The sequence below is a fragment of the Phoca vitulina genome, unplaced genomic scaffold (genome assembly GCF_004348235.1).
Source record: "Phoca vitulina isolate PV1807 unplaced genomic scaffold, GSC_HSeal_1.0 scaffold10, whole genome shotgun sequence".
Taxonomy (NCBI): Eukaryota; Metazoa; Chordata; class Mammalia; order Carnivora; family Phocidae; genus Phoca; species Phoca vitulina.
In genome coordinates this window covers 25,849,992-25,871,620 of record NW_022589713.1, presented here as the reverse complement: position 1 = coordinate 25,871,620, position 21,629 = coordinate 25,849,992, and the positions used below count along the sequence as shown (strand labels likewise).

Genomic DNA, 21,629 nt, shown 5'->3' with positions numbered 1-21,629 from the left:
TGCCTTTTTTGCATAAATTGACAAGGTAATCCTAAAAGTCATTTAGAAATATGTGGGGCCCAGAACAGCCAAAACAACCTTGAAAAAGAACAAAGTTACAGGACTCACATTTCCTGACTTCAAAACTTCCTACAAAGGTAGAATAGTCAAGACTGTGTGGTACTGGCATAAGAATAGACATATAGATATAAATGAAATAGAATTGGGAGTCCAAAAATAAACTCATATACTTACGGTAAATTTGTTTTTGTGCATACCAAGACAACTCAATGGTAAAAGAAAAGTCCTTTCAACAAACGGTGCTAGGACAATTGAATATCTATATAAAGAAGAATAGAATTGTATCCCTACCTCATACCACCCACAAAATTAACTCAAAATGAATTGAAGACCTAAATGTAAAAGCTAAAACTATAAAACTCTTAGAAGAAAACATCAGAGTAAATCTTCATGACTGTGGAGTAGGTAATGGTGATTTAGCTATGACACCAAAAGCCCTAGCAACAAAAGAAAAAATAGATAAATTGGACTTAATCAAATTTAAAATTACTTGTGCCTTAAAGACAGCCTTAAGAAAGTGAAAATACAACCCACAGAGTAGGAGGAGCATATTTGCAAATTATATATCTGATAACTGTCTAGTATCCAGTATATATAATGAGCTCTTATTACACACTAAAAAAAGAGAAATAACCCAGTTAAAAATGGGCCAAGTGTTTGAATAGGTGTTTCTCTAAAGAAGGTATACAAATGACCAATAAGTAATTGAAAAGATGCTCAATGTCATTCATCATTAGGGAAATGCAAATGAAAACCACAGTAAGATACCCTTTTACACCCACTAGAATAAAAAAAGACAGAAAATAACAAGTGTTGGTGACAATGTAGAGAAGTTGGAACTTTTATTCATTGCTGGTGGGAATGCAAAATGGTGCAACCACTAAGGAAAACAGTTTGGCAGTTTCTCAAAATGTTAAACATAAAGTTACCATAAGACCAAAAATTCCACTCCTAGGAATCTACTCCAAGTATTTCCTCAAGAAATGAAAACATGTATCCACACAAAAATTTGTACACAAATATTCATAGCAGCAATATTCATAATAGTAGAAACAACTCAAGTGTCCATCAACAGAAGAATAGATTTTTTAAAATGTTGTATATCCATACAATAGAACATTAGCCATAAAAAAGAATGAAGCACTAGTACATGTCACAACATAGAAAAATCTTGAAAACATTATGTTAATGAATAATTCCAAACACAAAAGTCCATATGTTATATGATTGCATTTATAGTAATGTTCAGAACAGGCAAATCTATAGAGAAGAAAGTAGATCAGTGTTCGCCAGGGTCAGTTGGAAGGGGAGGATGGGGATTAACCACTAAGTGGTATGGGGTTTCTTGTGGGAAGGGGTCATGAAAATGTTCTGGAATTAGTGATGATGGATACGAATTCTGTGATATACTAAAACATATTGAACACTTTAAAAGGGGTAAATCTTACAGTATGCAAATTATATCTCAATACTAAAATTAATGAATAAGTAAAATATATGGTATTTTAGAATATGATGAATATAGATTTAAAAGTCATTGTTGACATGATTCAGCCACTAACTACTGGGGAGCCTTGTTAGTAGCCATCCTTAGCAAAATAAGGGTTTAGTCTAAATGATCTGTTGGGTCTCTTCTAAATCTAGATTCCAATGATTCTTTCAATCTTCCTTAATAATCATCAATTTCAAAAGAAATGCTGGAAAAGTCAACTCTAGAAGAAAACCCAGCCCTTATACCTTTGGTATCTCACTTAAGGCAGCTCTATTTTTGCATATTGGTCATTTGATCTCTTTTCCTCTTTATAAAGAACAACTCTGAATTGATGGACTTTCTAAAAGATTGTAATGTCCCCTGAAGATTTCTGATTGATTGTGAGCTGCATGGAGAGAAACGCAGAGCTTAAGTAATTTGTAAAACTGAGTATCTCTGTAAATGTGAGAACAGTTTTCACAAGGGTTTCATGAAGGAAGAGACATGAGGGGCTGCCTGGGTGGCTCAGATGGTTAAGTGTCTGCCTTCAGCTCAGGTCATGATCCCAGGATCCTGGGATCAAGCCCCATGTTGGGTTCCCAGCTCAGCAGGGAGTCTGCTTCTCCCTCTCCCTCTGCCTCTCCCTCTGTTTGTGCTCTATCTCTCTCTCTCTCTCAAATAAATAAATAAAATCTTAAAAAAAAAAGAGAGAGAGACATGGATAGTCGTTGGCTTTTTTGAGCCAAGGTGTGAACACACACAATAGTCATTGTCGACATAAAAATAGAAGGTTAAGGGGGACCTAGGTGTCTCAGTCAGTGAAGCCTGACTCTTGGTTTCAGCTCAGGGCATGATCTCATGGGTCATGGGATCGAGCCCCGCGTTGGGCTCCATGCTCAGCGGGCAGTCTGCTTGAAGATTCTTTCCCTCTGCCTCTCTCCCCACCGCCCCTAAAATAAATAGATAAATCTAAAAAAAAAAAGAGTAAAGAATATGTGATTTGTGAGGACACAGATTTCATATGACACATATGTATGGTGGTTAAGAGCTTGGACTCTGCAGTCACCTTGTCTGGGTTGGCTTCCTGGATCTACCACTTACCAAGCCACTCTGTGCTGGTTCCTCATATGTCAAATGGCCAGTGTATTTGTCCCTCCCCGTAAGACAGTTGTGAAGATTAAATTAGATGATACTCATAAAGCACTGAGAAAAGTATCTAAGCCATGGCGAGGACTCAGCAAACAGCATTCTCTGTTTACAGTATATACTCCAAATGCTTCATGAGCATTTTAAACACACCTGGCATTACTTGACAGGTACTTGTTCAGTGAATTGCATTCTAACCCCGATTCTCCAGTAGTTATTTTTTGTTATACAATGAGATTTTTCATATTGTACATAACATTTTTTACAGAATAAAAGCAAGAAACCGTCATTAACAAAATGAAGATCCTGCTAATTCTATTCATCTTAATCCTTTGGACTGAAACATTGGCAGATCAGAGTCCAGGTACCGGTATACTTTATGTTTATTATCATTTAGGAAAAGAAACATTTTTATGCCTTAACTAACATTCATTTTAATACATAGAAACAAAGGATTTATTTATTTACTTAAAAAATCAAAGCAGACAGCATTGATTGAATTGTAGTTGGAGGCATGCTATGTCAAGTAAACTTAATCTCTCAAAGGTGATAGAAAGCCAGGGGCAAAAGCATGAATTATGCTACACCTGGCTAGAAGAACTTTAATTATTCATTGATTTGCCTAGGTCCCAATGTTCCATGTCTCTGTGAATAGAGTCGACTCATTTGTTTTGTAGGTCAGTCTGCATCCTAGGATTTCCTGATAAACTTCTGAGTTACTTGGAGAGAGAGAGAGCAATTGTTAGGCATTTACTAGCACATCACTAATTTCCAGCATGGAGGTGGCCCACTGCTAAAGTGGAGGCTGGTGGTGCCTCCCTTGGGCCCAGACTCTCTTCGTCAGGCTGGTACACTGCTCGCCCCCCACCCTACCTCTGGACCCAGCTGCTGTGAATATTGCCTGTAACAGCTCACAGACATGGCCCACTTTCTCAGGAGACTTGCTCTTGGCTCTTCTAGAGTCAGCTAATGCAGGAGATTGTGCCCATAGCCCTCTGCTCCTTCCCTGCAATTCCTAGGGATGGTCTGCAGCCAGTGACTGACTGAGAGAAGAGTATAACAAACTGGCCCTCTTGCCTCAGAGAGTGACATGCTCCAGAGTCCTCTCAGATCAGGCAAATATGGTGCTTTGCTCCTCTCCTACTTCCCTTATCCTGCTTCCCCTCAGTGAAGCCCCTGCCCCCCTAGTCCCTGTCTTAGATCTGCTTCTAAACTCTCCAACCCGACACCTGCTTACCTGATATGGTTTCTAAAAGTTACCCTTTTTTTTTTTTTTCTAAAAGTTACTCTTAATCCACAGACCACTTGGGGGGCTTTCTTGTTTATTCTTTAGTATATTATCAGAGTTTGGGGTTCCACAACCAAAAAAAGAAAAGAAAAAAAAAGTCTCTGGAATAGAGTTGAGAAAGAAAAAAATTATTGCTTCATTTTACAAAAGTCCTCTTGTTTGATATTTTCACAAAAACCAGTACAGTTTCTTCTGTTTGACCTCCAGAAGACATTTTCCTTGGGATTCTGAGTTACTCTTAACCGAGGACATAATCTCAAATGAGTATTGTGGTCTCAAATGTAAAGGCTGAACCAATCAGTCACCTTGTTTAGGTTTGTTGTCATTTTATTTTGATAGGGCCAGGCCCTGAGTATGCAGATGTCATGTTTCTGGTGGACAGCTCTGATCACCTGGGAACTAAGTCCTTCCCGCTTGTGAAAGCATTCATCAACAAAATGATCAACAGTCTGCCCATAGAGGCCCACAAGTACCGCGTGGCCCTGGGCCAGTACAGCAACCAGCTCCACAGTGAGTTCCAGCTGAGCACCTTCAAGAGCAGGAACCCCATGCTGAACCACCTCAAGAAGAACTTCAGCTTCATTGGCGGCTCCCTGAGGATCGGCAACGCTCTCCGGGAGGCCCACAGGACCTACTTCTCTGCACCGGCCAGCAGGAGGGACAGGAAGCAGTTTCCCCTGATTCTGGTGGTCCTGGCTTCTGCGGAGTCTGAGGATGACGTGGAAGAGGCCTCCAAGGCCCTGCGGGAAGACGGGGTGAGGATCATCTCTGTGGGGCTGCAGGATGCTTCTGAGGAGGAACTGAAGGCCATGGCCACTGCTCAGTTCCATGTCAAGCTCCGGTCGGTCAGGGACCTCGGTGCGTTTTCCCAAAACATGACACAGATCATCAAGGAAGCCACCCAGTACAGGGATGGAGCCGCCCCTCCTGATATAGAAGGTAAGGAAGGCCTGGGTCCCACGTAGGCAGCTCTGCGCCTTCCAGCCTCATCTTCTGCAGCTTGAATCCTAGTTTTGGTGATTCGCCACACTGAAGTCCTGGACATTTCTACACTTTCCTGTCAATTCCAACTGCCGTGTCTGCTTGTGTCTTTTCTCTGACAGGCATCCTCTTGCACTCCTTTGTCTTCTTACAGCTTGGATGACTCCTGACATCATTTAAATCTCAGCCCTATAGTCTTATCCCGTTGGAAGGCTTTCCTTTCAAATTTCTTCTGTGTGCCTCACAGTTCCCTGTGCATGCTTGGTGACAGAAGCACCTCCCAGAATGAATGATTACTCCTTTCTGTATTGGTCCCCTCCACCAATGAACTGGTGGCATGTTGAGGGCAGAAGTGGGCACTTACACGTATCTATGTATTCTTCAGGCCTACACAGTGCCTGACAATGAGCTAGCATTCTATTTCTTTCTTTCTTTTTTTTTTTTAAAGATTTTATTTATTTATTTGACAGAGAGAGACACAGCGAGAGAGGGAACACAAGCAGGGGGAGTGGGAGAGGGAGAAGCAGGCCTCCTGCGGAGCAGGGAGCCCAGTGCGGGACTTGATCCCAGGCCCCTGGGATCATGACCTGAGCCAAAGGCAGACGCTTAACGACTGAGCCACCCAGGGTCCCCTAGCATTCTATTTCTTAATGAGCGAATAAATGGAAGTCTTACAGATGAAGAAAGAAGTTCCGAGTCTGTTCTCTGGCCCTCACAGTCCTGGCTTGGTGTGAGGCCCATGGTGAATGCTCCATAAATGCTTGTCAGCTAATACAGAGTGACACTACATGGGAAGGATAACTTTCAGATGAGACCAGGCAGAGAGGAGTACACCTCAGTTGTACAGTAGAGCCACAGCGGGCTACGGTCTTGAGCCCTCCATCTGCTGTGTTGGCTTATCCCCTCCTGCACTCTTTCTTTCTCCCTACACATGAAATCTCTCTAATGAGTGTCAGGACCTGCTAAAGCCAGGAGTTTGACTCATTCCCCCTCCCAGTTATGCAATCATTTTGTGCTTGTATTTTCTACATCTAAGACACATTTTTCTCCCCACATTTTGACATTTTTGATATTAGGATGTGTCTTGCAATAATGCTATTTTTTTTTCAATTTCTAAGAGCTGCCATTAAATAATAGCATACTTGACAGTAGACTGGATCTTCAAATTCAATATTGGAAATATTTCTGACTAGCTTATGGGTATGAACGAGACCCATGAATAGCTCAAATTGAACTGACTGAGCACCCTTTCTTGTATAATGTAGCACCTTAGCTATCCCATCCCCCAACATAAAATTTTCCCCAACTTATTTTCTGAGAGCCACCAAGAGTTTCTCATGTGGCAGCACAGGCCCTTCGTCTCAGGCTCCATCATCCACGTGGATGCCTGTTGTGTGCACAGCTGCTTGAGAGCAACACCTTACTTCAGTTACTGCAGCTGGTTTCCCTTGGGGGATGCTGTTTCTCGGCTTTATCTCTAAGCAGCCACCCATCAGAGCCACCAGGTGCCACATCCGCCTTCCCATCAGCCTCTGGACATCCCTGTTTTTCACACAGAACTGTAAAAGACCTCCTTCTCATCTGCTTGCCTTCTTGATCCCCTAGGCCAAAAGGAGGAATACTTATCACCCCATGACTTACAATGTCTCATGTGAAAAATGCTTTATTATGTCTTAAGTGAGTGCTCCATGGAGACCTCAAAACAGAAGACTCTTGAGTACAGATAGTTTACTTGGCAGGTGATCCGAGACAGCATTAGGAAGGAATGGGTAAACTGAGACCGGAAGCTGCCCATGCAGTGTTGATGATCAGGCAGGCAGAACCGGCCAGTGCACAGCTCCAGAGAGGCACTCAGTAAGTGTGCCATACTCAGGAGAGGCTCCCACCATTCTCTCCAGAGTAAGGTAGAAAGAGTTCCTGGCAAAATGGATTTTCTTGGCTGCCTCTGCACTCAGTTGGTAATGATGGGCCATTCTGAGCAGGTACTATCTAGTTCTAAGACTCAAGGAAGCCACCTGGTGTGGTACAAAGTGCTCTGAGCACAAGGTCAGAAGACCCAGACACTGCCACTAGCTGGCTGTGTGAACTTGGGGAATTGATGTCATCTCTCTGAGGCTTGCATCAGCATCCTCATTTGTAAGTGGTGGGAGCTGGGATGACCTTGAAACTTCCTTTCTGCCCCACCGTTACTGATTCCATGGCTATAGCTATGGCCTGGTTTCTTAGGAGGACCAGTTCAGGCCTTAATAACATATAGATACTAACATAACATAATAAAATAAAATTTAAAAAAAATTTAAAAATAAATAAATAACATATAGATTCCCTGAATAATAGGAAGTTTATTTCCCTTTAGCATTATAGGGCTGCTGATCAAGGTGACCAGCTGTCTCTCCTCTATTCAGATACTTGGGTTGGTGGTGGCTCTTCTATTTTCACGTATGACTTCCAAGGTGCCCTGGGAACTGTGACTTCTGAGGTGCCCTGGGGATTGTTGTACAGCTGGTGGGTGTGGAAAAAAGATGAAAGATCACTCATGGGAGGGTTTTGTGGGATAAGCTTGGAAGAGACACACATTAGTTTTGCTCACATTTCATTATCCAGATTTTAGTCCCATGGCCACACCTAGCTGCAAGTGAGGCTGGGAAGTCATGTCTAGCTCTATGCCCAAGAAGAGGAAATGGGTTTTACTGAGTGTTTACAAGGTTCTACCACAGTTAGTGTTGCTCCTGAGGCACCAGGAAATCCCTTTCCTTCCACTCTCCTGATCTCTCACTCCTGCTGCCTTGGAGAAATAGCAAGTTCGTATAATTTATGTTCTTTTTCTTTCAGAGAAGAAACCCTCCTGTAACCCTCCACTCTGGGGACCTGGGAGATCCTTCAACTGTATAGGTGGCTGCTTAGTCTGTGCTCTGAAGGACAGTAGGATTTTACCACCTTCTTAGAGGGTTCTGTGTGCTGATTGTGCTTCTCACCTAATTTACTTCACAACAATATAGTACAACAAGGTTTTGCTTGATGGGATACTATCCTTGCCTTTAGAGGTTAAGAGTAAGAACTTCAGAGTCAGTGAGGTCTAGATTCAGACTCTGGCTTGGCTGCTAATGGCCTTGAATAAGTTATTTAACCTCTGAGCTTCAGTTTCCTTACCTATAACGTGAGGATAGTAGTGCCTACCTTGCTATGGGTGAGATGGCTTGTATGGCATTTGGCACACCATTTACTGTTATTCATAGTAATAGCTATTTGCAAATAAATACTAACCCGAGTAGGTCATGCTGGGAGTTTGTTTTAGCTAACTGCGTGGGGGTGCAGAGCACATTGATAGATTTATGAGAATTATTTTTAATTTGAGTTCTCACTAGGCACCAGGTACTGGAGGGATAGAGATAAATAAGACATATCTTCTGGTTTCTAGAGCTCATAATCCTAATGGGTAGCTGTTGGCAAGATTGAGCTTATCTCTTGGCTAAGCTTTCCACAGATATCATTCCTCCACCTGTGCCTGGAGTAGGCGTTTTCTGTACATATGGTGTACTGTTCCCTGAATTCCAGAGTTATACAACCAATTGCATACCTGGCATCTTCAATAATATCCCAGACTTAGCATGACTGAAATGGAACTCTTGAATCCCCCTTGCGACTTGTTCTTTCTACTGTCTTCCCTGTCTTGGAAAAAGATACCACCAATATCCACTCAGTTGTTCATGCCAAAAACCTATTTTTCACCACTTCCTCTTTGTCTCTTAACACTAGCATCCAATTTATCATCAGGCCCCTCTCTGTTCTACCTTTAATTCATGTATCAAAACTACCCTGTTGTTTCATCTTACCTGCTATTATCCTTGTCCAAGAAACATGATCTCTTTCCTGGACTAGGGCAATTGTTTCTTTTTTTTTTTTTTTTTAAGATTTTATTTATTTATTTGACAGAGAGAGAGATAGCAAGAGCAGGAACACAAGCAGGAGGAATGGGAGAGGGAGAAGCAGACTTCCCGCTGAGCAGGGAGCCCGATGCGGGGCTCGATCCCAGGACCCTGGGATCATGACCCGAGCCGAAGGCAGCCGCTTAACCGACTGAGCCACCCAGGCGTAGGGCAATTGTTTCTTAATGGATATCCCTGAATTTGTTATCTCTCCTCAGCAACTGGGATGATATTTTAAAGATCGTGTGACTTAGGAGCTGCTTCTCTCTGGCCTCATCCATCATTGCTCCCCTCACACACTGTCACCAGCCACTCTGGTCTTCTTGCTTGTTCCCACCTCCTCCAGTTCCTTCTGCCAGAATTCCTCTTCCTTCAGAACACGTGGCTGAATCCTTCTCTTTGTACCTCAGCCCAAATGCAATCCTCTTAGAGAGGCCTTCCCTGACTTCTTTTTATCTCACGTAAGTTAGTCCTCATCCCACCTCCCCAGAATAGTAACTCAGTTGACTTACTTGTTTTAGTTCCTTGTGAGCACTGAAATAATATAATCTAGTTATCTGTCCTCCCCATAGAATGTGAGCTTCCTGAGGTCAAAGATATTTCTGTTAACCCATCCCTGCCTAGCACTTGAGAGTGGTAGTGGACATGGAGGTGGTGATGGTGGTAGATATGGTGGTCGTGGTGATGGTGGTGGTTGGTGGTAGTGATGGTGGTTGGGAATTGTTGTTGGTAGTAGTAGAGGTAGAGGTAGAGATGGTGGTGGTGGAGGTATAGGTGGTGGTTGGTTGTTGATGTTTGGGGTGATAGTAGAAGTGGATGTGGGGGCATTGGTGGGTGGTGATGGTGGTGGAGGTGAGAGTAGTAGTGGTTAGTGGTGGTTGGTGCTGGGGTTGTCATACTGGTGGTGATGGTGGTTATGAAGATCATGATGGTGGTGGTGGTGGGGAGTGATAGAAAAGTTGGTAAGAAGCATTTTTCAGAGAAAAGGAACATTATGGCAAAGACTCTGAAGTCAGTGACCTTGTAAGTCTTGTTCAGAATTTCTATCTGTTGTTTATTAAAAGAAAACAGTGCTAACTACATCTGTCATGACTACCTCTATTTTCACTAATGCCTTTTGACAATCTGTAAAGTGCCTTCCTCACTCTGGGCCAGTGGTTTGTACTAATCCTCATGCTTTTTTTTCTCTCCATATTTCCCTTCCCAGTGGCCTGTCGGAAAGATTCATTAGCTGACGTCATGTTCCTAGTGGATGAGTCAGTTGGCACCAGACAAAATTTAAGGAACCTGCAGAATTTCCTGAGGAACATTGCCACCTCCATGGATGTGAGGTACAGCTGCACACGCCTTGGACTTATGAGTTACAGTGATAGAGCCAAGACTATTTCCTTTCTAAATTCAAGCACAACCCAGTATGAATTTCAGGAGCAAATCCAGAAGCTTTTTGTCCAGGCTGGGAAATCCAATGCTGGGGCTGCCATTGAGAAGATGAGGCTAGAAGCCTTCTCAGAGTCAAGTGGCAGCAGAAGGGCCCAGGGAGTGCCTCAGATCGCAGTCTTGGTCACTCACAGACCATCAACTGATGAAGTGCGCGATGTCGCAATACAACTTCGGCTGCAGGATGTGACTGTATTTGGTGTGAACATCCAAGGGGCTAACAACACCCAGTTAGAAGAAATAGTGTCTTACCCTCCGAGAGAAATGGCTTCCATGCTCAAGTCCTATGCAGACTTGGAAGCTTATAGTAAAAACTTCCAGAAAAAGCTCCACAATGAAATTTGGTCCCAAATTTCTACTCACGCTGAGCAAATGGACCTTGACAGAACAGGTATGTTTAAAAAAAAAAACAAAAAAACCTTTTCTTATTATAAAAGTAATATGAGTAGTGGCCTAGAGTAGGGGCAGGAGTGAGGACTGACTGTAATGCATGAGGGAACTTTGGTAGTTAGGGAAATAGTCTAAGACTAGATTTTGGTTTTGGTTGCAGAACTTTATAAATTTACTAAAAATCATCAAATGATTACAAAGGGTGAATTTTTTAGTGTGTAAATCGTACCTCAATAAAATGTAAAAAAGTAATATGTGTTAATTATAAAATAGTTTAATAATATTGATGAACGTGAAGAAAATAAAATCATTTATAATCCTGTCTTTCAGATAAAACCATTTTTAACATTTATTTCTCATGTCTTTTGGTTTCTTCTCTCTCCCTATTACTTATGTACACACACACACACACACACACACACATTTTATTTTTATTTATTTATTTACTTAGGAGTGGGGAGGGACAGAGGGACAGGGCAAAAGAGAATCGTAAGCAGGCTCCACATCCAATGTGGAGCCTGACTCAAGGTTCGGTCTCATGACCCTGAGCTCATGGCCTGAGCTGAAATCAGGAGTTGAAAGCTTAACCTGCTGAGCCACCCAGGTGCCCACATACACATTTTTAAAAGATGGTATAGCATTGGACGTCTTAGTTCTGTCCAACAGAACTTTCTGTGATTAAATGTTCTCCATCGGCGCTGTCCAGTAAGGCAGTCACTAGCCACATGTGACTATTGAGCACTTGAAATGTGACTAGTGTAACTGAGGATCTGAATTTTATTTAATTTTTCTGAATTTTAAATTTAATTTTAATTCAGTTTAGTTTTGATAGCCACATGTAGCTGATGGCTATTGTATCATACAGTGCAGGAATATATAGTTGGGTAATTTGTATCAGTTACAATTACATTTGGGTGTGACCAATAGAAATAAAAACAGCAGTTAACCATGAGGATGAAACTATTCTTTCTGTTTCACAAGTAAGTCCTAAGGTAGACAGAGCTGGTGTGGTGGACCAGTGTCAAGTCTCTTGCTACATTATTTTTTTGCCATTTGTGGTTTTTATTCCCAGGATCATAGTCCAAGATAATTGCTCCCAGCATCACATTCATATGCAACAAGCAAGAATGATAAAAAAAGAAGGAAGTAGGCAGGCTTCCACCTTTTTCTTCAAAGATAGTCCCAGAAATTACACATATCATTTCTGTTTACATCCCAGTGGCCAGAACTTAGTCACATGTCACACCTTTGTAAAAATGGGAGCTGGAAAATGTAGTCTTTATTTAGGGCTGCCAGTATCTTGGTAAAAACTGGGGGTTTAATTAGTGTATTGTAGGAGACAATAATATTGGGGATAACCAGTATTATCGTCCTTACCCACTTTTCTGTCAACCTTGTATCATGAACTTTCATCCATTTCCTTAAATATTATTTTGCAACATTCTTTTTAAGTTGGCAATAAAATTCCATGGTATGAATGGAATATAATTTGTTTAGCATATCCTAAACTGTTGGATACATAGGTCGTTACACATATTTTTCCCTTCTAAATGTCTTGGATAATATCATCCTTGCACCTATATCTTTATGCACATGAGTATTTTTGCACTTCTTGATCTTTTCTATTATGTTTGTCTTCCATCATTCTAGTGAAGATATCCTAGTTAAGATGCACTGTGAATCTGCTATAGTTTTACCAAGCTCTTTTCAAAGGTACATACCAAGAGTTACTTGATGTGACTTTGTGTTTACCTAATTCTGAGATACCTGTTGTCTTCGTACATTTCCTTTGTGGATAAAATGCTTCTGAACAATTGGAACTGGAATTGGCAGAACTCACATGGAAAAGAATTGTAATCTTCCAGTGGTATTAAAGGCCAAGCTTAAACTCAGACCAGTCGGTTGAAGGTTTAAGAATTCATCCTGGGCCAGCCCTGGATTTTCTGTGGCATGTATACATTACACACAGGAGCAAGAAACAAGTCCTCTGTTCCCTCCTGAGTGACCTGTGGGGGAATTCCCTGAGGGGCAGCCACCTTGGTCTAGTACCAACTATTAGGGCACAGGAGGGATGTGTAGTGTGGTCTCTTTGGAGAGTTTACAATCATGTGACAAACAAATTATTATTTTCATTATAGAAATTCTAAATGGGAAGTTAGGGGACCAAGGCTAGGGGCAAGGGCCATCCAAGGAGGATAGCTATTCTTCATAAGGCTTCGGTAGGTGGCTTTTTATTAATTCAGTGGCTCTCAAAAATTGGTACCTGACTCAGGTTGGGTTACTCAGAAGTAGATGCCAGAGAAGGCTTTGTGTGAAATTGATATATTAGAAAATATGCCCAGGGAAAACTGGAGATTGGTACTAAAGTGAGGGTTGGGACCAGGAAGGGAAGGATGATAAGCCAAGTCCCATGGAGGTTCAATTCTACAGGACCATTCTAGGGACAGTGTAGGTTAAACCTTAGAATTGTCCCAGTCAGGGGGCAGTGTATCTAGAGAATTTATATTCCAGCACATGAGAGAATGTACATTTCCAGGCACTTCTTCAAGCCCCAGGCAAAGACGGTTCTAGCATACTGAGTGCAGCCTACCCACACACAGACGCAGGTGTGAGCCCTTAGAATGAGAGTGTTAGGAGCCAATGGGCACAGAAATGGTAGAGTTTGAGGGGATTCAGGCTAAGCGCCAACAGTATCTGCTGCAAACTTATCAGAGCTTCCTGGGGAGTTTATCACTAATTCATTGGCCCAAGCCCTCCCCAAAACCTAATGAATCAGTCTCAAAGTAGGGCCTGGGCACTTGCATTTTAGTAAGATCCCTTATAAACTCCTGTTAGCGATGTTTGAGAACCTTGAACTTAGTGAATTTGCCATGGTCTAGAGTCTGACGGCCAGCTTTGTAGTTTCAGAATGGTCAAACACACAGAACCAATCTATACTGACTTAGTCACTGTATCCACCACATCTGTCACAGAGTAGGTAGCCAGTTTTTTAGATCAGATTTCAGTAAATCAAGGAGAGATTCACATTAATCAAACCAAGAGACTGATGTACAGAAAAAGAGTGGCAGTTATATTTATGACGAGGACTACCACTGCCCAGGGGCCTGGACATACATGTCCTCTGAGAAGTACATTTTCTCCCTATAGGCATGCATACTGAGAAACTAAATTGAAATCAAGATATTGCTGGAGGTTGCAGAATCAGAGCGATGGAATTAGTTTTATGATTGAAATGTCTAGTATCATTCAATTGGGTATTTTAAAGTCAAAATATACATCTCTCTCTCTCTATCCCTATCTCTGCATAACTGTATAGGTGAGACCTTTGGGCCAGGCGACACATTTTTCTTCAACATTGTCCAAACATTTTGTGATGATGGCAATGTTCTGTATTTACACTGTTGGATATGATAGTCACTAGCTACATGGGGATGTTAATCACTTGAAATGTAGCTAGTGCAACTAAGGAGCTAATTTTTGAATTTTATTGAATTTTAAGTAGTTTAAATTTACCTTTTAATAGCAACATATGACTAGTGGCTAGTATATTGGACAGCAGAGCTCTAGGTGGGCTAGGTGGGCATGGCCTTGGTTACCCACTGTGACTCACATTTTTTTTCTCCTTCATTGCTGACCACCACTGTATTTATTCGGAAAAACCCCTGATTCTTCCTCATTAGGTATATAAATCAATCCATTCTGGTTGCTATTAAGTTTTGCTGGCCTGAGATTAATCCTATCTTTTGCAGATAACTGCTTAGCTTTGCCCTAATATTTTATGTATTGATTTCATAGTTTAATTCTCAGGTCCCAACTTATTTCCAGTATTTCTGATTTCATAAAGACCAACTCCCCATAGCCTGAAGTAGTGTCAATAGCTACAAGTTGCCAAAAAGCTGTCAAGAAAGAAAATATTGTGAAATGACTAAATTATCTTGTATTTTAAGATCTTTTCACAGACTCAACCAGATAATTACACAAATAACCTAAATTTTAAAAGTATGCTCTTTCTCCTACCCAATTTCAGTAATTGATAGAGTTGTAAATAGACAATTATTAAAGCATGTTTTCATAGAATCTACTTAACAAAGGAAGGAACATTGAGATCTCTTTTATTTAAAATTTTTATGTTGAAATCTTGTGATGTACGAGGTGTACTAGGTGGAAACAGAGAAGGAGGCAGTTTCTGCCCTCGTGGGGCTGACACTCTGTGGCAGGAAGCAGTCTGTGCTCATGAACAAATGAATAAGATAACTTCAAAAAGTATGGGTATCATAGAGAAAATAAGGTAATAGGATAGGCAATGACTGATGTGTTTTAGCTAGAGGGGAAGAGAGGGCCTTTTTGAAGAACTGGCATTTGAGTTGGCATATCCATGATGAGATAAGAAGGAACCAGCTATGTGAATATTTAGGGGGAAGAATATTCCGGAAGAGAGAAGGGCAAGTGCAAAAGCCTTGGGGCACTTTCAAAGTACGGAAAGCAGCCCAGCCTGGTTGGAGCACAGTGAGTAAGATGAAGACTTGCTGGAAATAGGGTTCGAGAGAAAAGCAGGGAGAAAGTTCAGGCCAGTTTTTTATTTTTAAATTCTAAATGCAATGATAAACCACTTAAGTAGAAGAATAATATGATCTGGTTCTAGTTTTAAATATAGGGTTCTAGTTGCTCCGGGAAGAAGAAGTTATCGGGGAACTAAGAGCAGTAGGTCTTCTCCTCCATTCCATTTCTCAAGAAATGATAAGGCATAAACTGTCCAAAAAGTCACGTGTCAATACTAGAAAAACAATTTAACTTGCAGCCTGGACACTTGGGAATCTGGTCCTTCCTTTTAATTAACTGGCTGTGTGACCTGAGACAAAGCACTGGGCATCGCTCTGTTTCAATGATAGGATCATTGTTGTGAATTTCAAAGGAGAAAATGGGCATGAACAGGTTTGATGAAGTAGACAGACTCTGTGCAAATGATGAAGAGTTCTCATTCTCTAGAACCTTCATGGTCTCATGTTCCTCTATAAACCCTCTTGCAAAGTTCTCCCCAGAGTCTCTGTAATTAACAAAGAATGCATTTTCCACTTTTTTTTTTTTTTTTTTTGCAGGCTGTCTAGATACAAAAGAGGCTGATATCTATTTCCTCATTGATGGCTCAACCAGCATACAGAGAATACACTTTGAGCAAATCAAGGAATTTATGTTGGCTGTGACAGGAATGTTCAGCATTGGCCCAGACCAAGTCCAAGTTGGAGTTGTGCAGTATTCACATAAGATGAGAGTGGAGATTTATATCAGTGACAGTTCTAATGATGTGAACTTAAGAAATGCTATTTTGAACATTGAGCAACTCCAAGGCAACACCCATACTGGGAAGGCCCTGGATTTCATGCTGTCAAGAATAAAAGAGGATAGGAAGCATAGGACAAGCAAGGTTCCCTGTTACCTCATTGTGCTGACTGATGGGAGGTCCACAGATGAAGTCCTGGAGCCTGCTGAGAGATTAAGGGCTGAGCAAGTCACCATTCATGCAGTTGGCATTGGGGAGGCTAACAAAGCACAACTCCAACAAATTGCTGGGGAAGAAGAAAGGGTTAGCTTCGGGCAGAACTTTGATTCTTTAAGAAGCATAAAAAATGAAGTTGTTCACAGAATTTGCACTGAAAAAGGTAAGCAAAACAAAAAAGGCTTTATTCTCTGTACTTCATTAGGTACTTTGGGCAGACTAATAGCTGGGCTGAGACAAGAAGTGATGTGACCAGTTGTATGGTTAACATTTTGCTAACTTCCTTTATCACCAGGGAGGGATTCAGCCCCTTTAAACTAATTGCCAATATTGGAAAATCCCTCTGTAGACAGATGCCCTGAGGCCATCTTGAAAGTCATAAGTAGGAAGGTTGCTGAGAATACTGTGGCCTTGACAAAGCCCACTGGTGTGGTGTGTAAGAGACTCTATTCTGTGTGTGCACGTGTGTGTGTGTGCGTGTTATGTGAGTGTGTATGTGCATGCGCTAATTAAAGCAGATGAGCACAGTGGAAAGAAAATGGGCTCTCGCTTTAGGATCCAACTCACTTTCCTACCTGACCTTCAAACTTCCTCATCTATTAAGCAAGGGTAACACCTACATCATAGAATCCTTATAGGTTTAGCATAATACACATCAACCATCATTTCTCTATTATGAATGCATATCTAGTACACATATAACAATTGCTTATTTTTATTTGTAACAGAAACACATATTTGCATTTTCATTCTGACTAAAAATCATGTAACAAAAGTTAGGAAGAACAATTTGCAAATTCCTCTACCTGATTGTGATTTCTTTTATTAGTAATAGCCACTTACTAATTAAAGATGATATGTGTTGATTGCTAGTATTAGCACATCATGTTAACTTATTGGTTAAGATAAAGGATGCTGGAGTCAATGAGTCAAAGTTCAAACCCCAACCTTATTAGCTGTGGACCTTGAACGGGTTATATACTGTCTACCTGCCTCCATCCCTGTGTGCAGGCCTATAGTGAAGCTTGAAGGTGATAATGCATGTGGAACACTTAAAATAATGCACGTGGGCACATAGTAACTGCCACATAAAAAGGAGCTATTGTAGAAGTTGGCTAATGTATTCACTGATGAGAAAAGTAAAAGAATTTTCACTTATTTGAACTTACAAAAGTGAAAAAGTTTTGGGATTTTCTCGGTCACTAAAATAAAAAAATAGATAAGCAATGCAACTAATGAATCGTTGAACATTACATCAAAAACTAATGATGTACTATATGTTGGCTAACAACATAATAAAAGAAAGGCAAAAAACAAAAAAGAAAAATGGATAAGCAAATAAGTGGAGCTCACAGCAAAATCCCAAATCACAATATTGTTCATTATTCTCCCTGTTATGGACAGTAGTTGGGTCTAGAAAAAGTACAAGAGTAAAAGTTCCCCAACGTTTCCTGGGGTTGATGCAAAGAAAAGTAAAAGGGTTCCAGGAAACAGAAAATAGATTGTATCTCAGTCTTTCAAGGGAGACAGGCCTGGGCCAATGTGAGGAGGTGCAGTACATCCCCTGTGGGTCAGGTAGTTGTAGTACAGGTGCCTGAGCACTGGCACACCTGAGAGGAGACAAGCTATGGATAAGGAAATGAGCCATAAGATGGCGAACAGAGGCAGGGAAACTAAGGAACCAAAGCCCGAGGACCTAGAAAAACACTGACTAGTCTCAGAGCAGATGCACATGGAGTGAGACACAGTGTATTTATTGTTTAGGGGGCAAGAAAAGGGGCTGTAACAAAAAGACCCCAAACTACACAATGAAGGGTATTATTTCTCTTTTGTATAATGGTCCAGGGTGAGTGGTGCAGGTCTAGCAGAGAGGCTATTCCGTGCTCAACACATAGCTCCCATCTTTAGGTCAAAAGTGAAGCTCTGGTTCTCTTCACCTTGCATTTGTGGAAAGGGAGAAAGGGCCATATGAGCCCACCACACTCAATTGTTTTAATGTTAAGATCCAGAAGTGGGCAAGTCACTTCTGCTCATATCTATTGACCAAAACTTAGTCACAGGCCCATGTGTAGCTTCAAGGAAGGCTAGGAAATACGGTCTTTTCCTGGGCAATCATCTGTCTAGTTGAAACTATATCGACATGGAAGGATGGGAGACCAGATATTAGAGGACGGGAAGCAGTCTTGTCACAAACAGATATAAGGAGGTAGACCTTGTGAATACTAAACCACATGTAAAAGTCTACTCCTTTCCATATGTTTCACGGAAGGGAGGCTTCCACACTTCACAGCAGTGGGGCCTTGCCAAGGCCACAAAGATATTTAGTGACCTCTCTATTGATGACTTTCAAGATGGCCCCAGGCAGCTTGGGTCTTAAATGGTGGTTTTAATGTCCCCTGGTGGGCCTTACATAAATTATTAAAAAATAATAAGCATTGTTTTATTCTTCTTTGACTAATGCTAATTGTTTATTTTCAAATAGTATAGGATAGACTCTGTGAGTGTTGAGGGAAGGACTGCTAAGAGAATGGCAGTGACAGCAGGTAGACCAAAGGGATAAAACTAAGGAGATACATGCTAACGACAATATATTTACGTATTATATATAGAGAGATAGATAGATATACTCACACATACCTGTACAATGAATTAGTAACACTGGATTTTTTCTATGGCTTATAGAAATTGGTCTTCAATGTGTACATCCATGTACATACACATACGTATGTATACAAAAATATGTCCATTTCCAGTCAGTAGCATATCTACAAATTTTATATATAAATAAAGGAATAGTCCATGCTGAATGGATATGTGCTTACTAATGCACTTATTATCTCTAGTAAAAGTTTCTCATCCCAATTTTTAATATTGATTTATAATGTTTATCAAATCACTTTAAAATATCTAAGAAAATAATGGCATATAAAGATTGCTTAGAATTTTGTGTTTCTACATTGTACATAAAACCCTGAAATATAAGTCCCATGAGTGTAGGGAATTGATTGCTTTTTCTTGGATTCCTTTTTTTGATCATCATGGCATCCTTTAACACGTAACCTGATACTTGGCATTTCATACACCTCAAGAATTATGAATAAATGAGTTACAGATAAATGAATGATGCATAAATGAATATATGCTTTGGAAGTTGCATTTTCTCTTTAAAACTTCTTGGATTCAGTGGATTTCTGATTCAGGGTTATAGTCAGCAGGCCTCTACCCACAGCAGCAGATAAAATTTTCAAATGCGGTAGCAGGTGCTTGAGTTAATTTCTGATGTTTTCTGACTAATGCATTTATTTCTGTCTTAGTGTTTCTCTATATTCTGAAAATCATGTCAACCTGCCTCATTTCTGGTCTTTTTGACAACATGCAGGATGTGAAGACATGAAGGCTGACATCATGTTTCTGGTGGACAGTTCTGGCAGTATAGGACATGAAAATTTTGGAAAAATGAAAACCTTCATGAAAAACCTAGTAGCTAAGATTCAGATTGGTCCAGACAGAACTCATATTGGTGTCATTCAGTTCAGTGATAAAACTCAGGAAGAGTTCCAGCTTAATAAATACTTTACACAAAACGAAATTTCTGATTCAATAGACAGAATGTCTCTCATCAACAAAAACACTTTGACCGGAAATGCACTAACTTCTGTAGATCAATACTTCACCCCTGCCAAGGGGGGCCGTGTTATGGTCAAAAAGTTTCTTATCCTCATCACGGATGGAGAAGCACAAGATCCTGTGAGAGAGCCTGCTAAAGTTCTTCGGGACAAAGGTGTGGTCATCTTCTCTGTGGGGGTGTTTGGCGCCAATAGGACGCAGCTGGAGGAGATCAGTGGGGATGGCAGCCTGGTCTTCCATGTTGAGAACTTTGATGATCTAAAGGCAATAGAAAGCAAACTCATTTTTCGTGTATGTGCTCTCCATGGTAAGTGACACTGTTATCCTTCAGGACTCCGGGATGTTAGCTGTTGACTTCATAGGGTGAACAGTGGGTTGTACCATGGGCTTGAACTCTATCTGGACTTTGGTGTTAAGTTTTGGTCTTATTTATGTTGTATTAAAACACCTGTGACCTCCAGGGATATTCCAGTTTAACAATCTTGCCAGCCAGTTTGGCAACAGAGTAGTCTGGCTGTGAAGACTTCAAATCTATTCCAAAAAGTTCTCGGAATTTTCCATTGAACTTCCAACTCTTCACTACCTGCATACCTGGATTTTCCAGAAGAAATTTTTAATCCCAAATGATTCCCCAGAATTGTTTCTTGCCTACCTGCAATCATTGTCAAGTAGTAAATAACTAGAAATACAAATTCATCTTCCTTTTAGTTAAATCAAATCCAATATCCTAAGCATACCCTCCCCCAAAAAATCCTCTTTATTTTAAAGATATAGTGTGTATTTTCATTCCTTCACCTTATTTTTCTCCGCCTCTATCAGTGAGGTATTTTACATTTGCCTGTTCATGTATCTATCCCTTCGGAAAATTTTAATTTGTTACTTTTTAAAAATGATTGCTCAGGATCATTTTTATCTCACACAAACTGTAGTTCTTTTCAGATTGTGTCAAGCAAATCTTTAGTTTGAGTCCATCAACTTTAATGGCTCTTGGATAAGAACTTGCTGTAAATCCACACATAAGACTAAAAACACTTGTGCTTTTAAACCTACCACGGACCGTTATCTGTGTTTTGGATACAACTAAGAGAAAACATTGAAGTGTTGGTAAATTTGTTGTATGTTGTTCCCCTGGCAACATAGAGACTTCCCTTGGACTATATTATTCAGAATTCTGTGTGAGAAATTTTTACAAAGTTAACAAACAAAATGTCTTAGTGTAAACTCTGAGTTTTAGGCAGTGGCACTGCAATTTCTCTCATAACAGCTTAATGTAAATGGCAATGATCCTCAAACTCTGGGTAATGTTGAGACATTCTAAGACAGGTTGGCCTTAAGGCCACATCCCCACCTTTGAAATCCATGGAGCTCTTCCTGGTATTTCTTCATTTTGATAAACATAATGTTTATGGAGCATAAGATGAAATTTCAGCTGACTCACACATCAAATCGACTCATAAACATCAAGTCATGTCATTGCCCCAGGTTCCTACAGATTTAGTATGGGCTCATCCATAGCATCTTAGACTTGAGAATTTGAGACCTCATTGCCAGAAATAAGGATTGGAGTTACCATATGCAGGTAGAAAATGGAGAAAGCGAAATAGTGGAAGGCATGTGGTTAAGTTACATGGGGAAGAGGGAAGGGAAAGACGGGAGAGAAACCCCACCCTTTGGAGACCTATCCAGAGTACTCACTTGACTTCCAATGTAGGGGAGATCTTGGGGCTGCGGGGAAGTGATAGGGCCTTAGCTCTCCCAACTACTTGGGGCCTTTCTGGGTTCTAATTCAGGAGGTGAGGGGAAGGAGCA

At 40.8% G+C, this 21,629-nt stretch overlaps 1 protein-coding gene across 1 annotated transcript in view; it reads left to right on the top strand.

Annotated features, from left to right (window-relative positions):
- Positions 1–2,974: 2,974 nt before the first annotated feature.
- The window catches only part of COL6A5 (collagen type VI alpha 5 chain), an 88,472-nt gene continuing 69,817 nt past the window's right edge, over positions 2,975–21,629 (top strand). The window contains exons 1-5 of the mRNA XM_032409212.1: positions 2,975–3,041; positions 4,305–4,904; positions 10,068–10,700; positions 15,796–16,356; positions 19,573–20,127. Coding sequence (XP_032265103.1) covers positions 2,975–3,041; positions 4,305–4,904; positions 10,068–10,700; positions 15,796–16,356; positions 19,573–20,127 — 2,416 coding nt within the window. The remainder of the gene's footprint in view (positions 3,042–4,304; positions 4,905–10,067; positions 10,701–15,795; positions 16,357–19,572; positions 20,128–21,629) is intronic.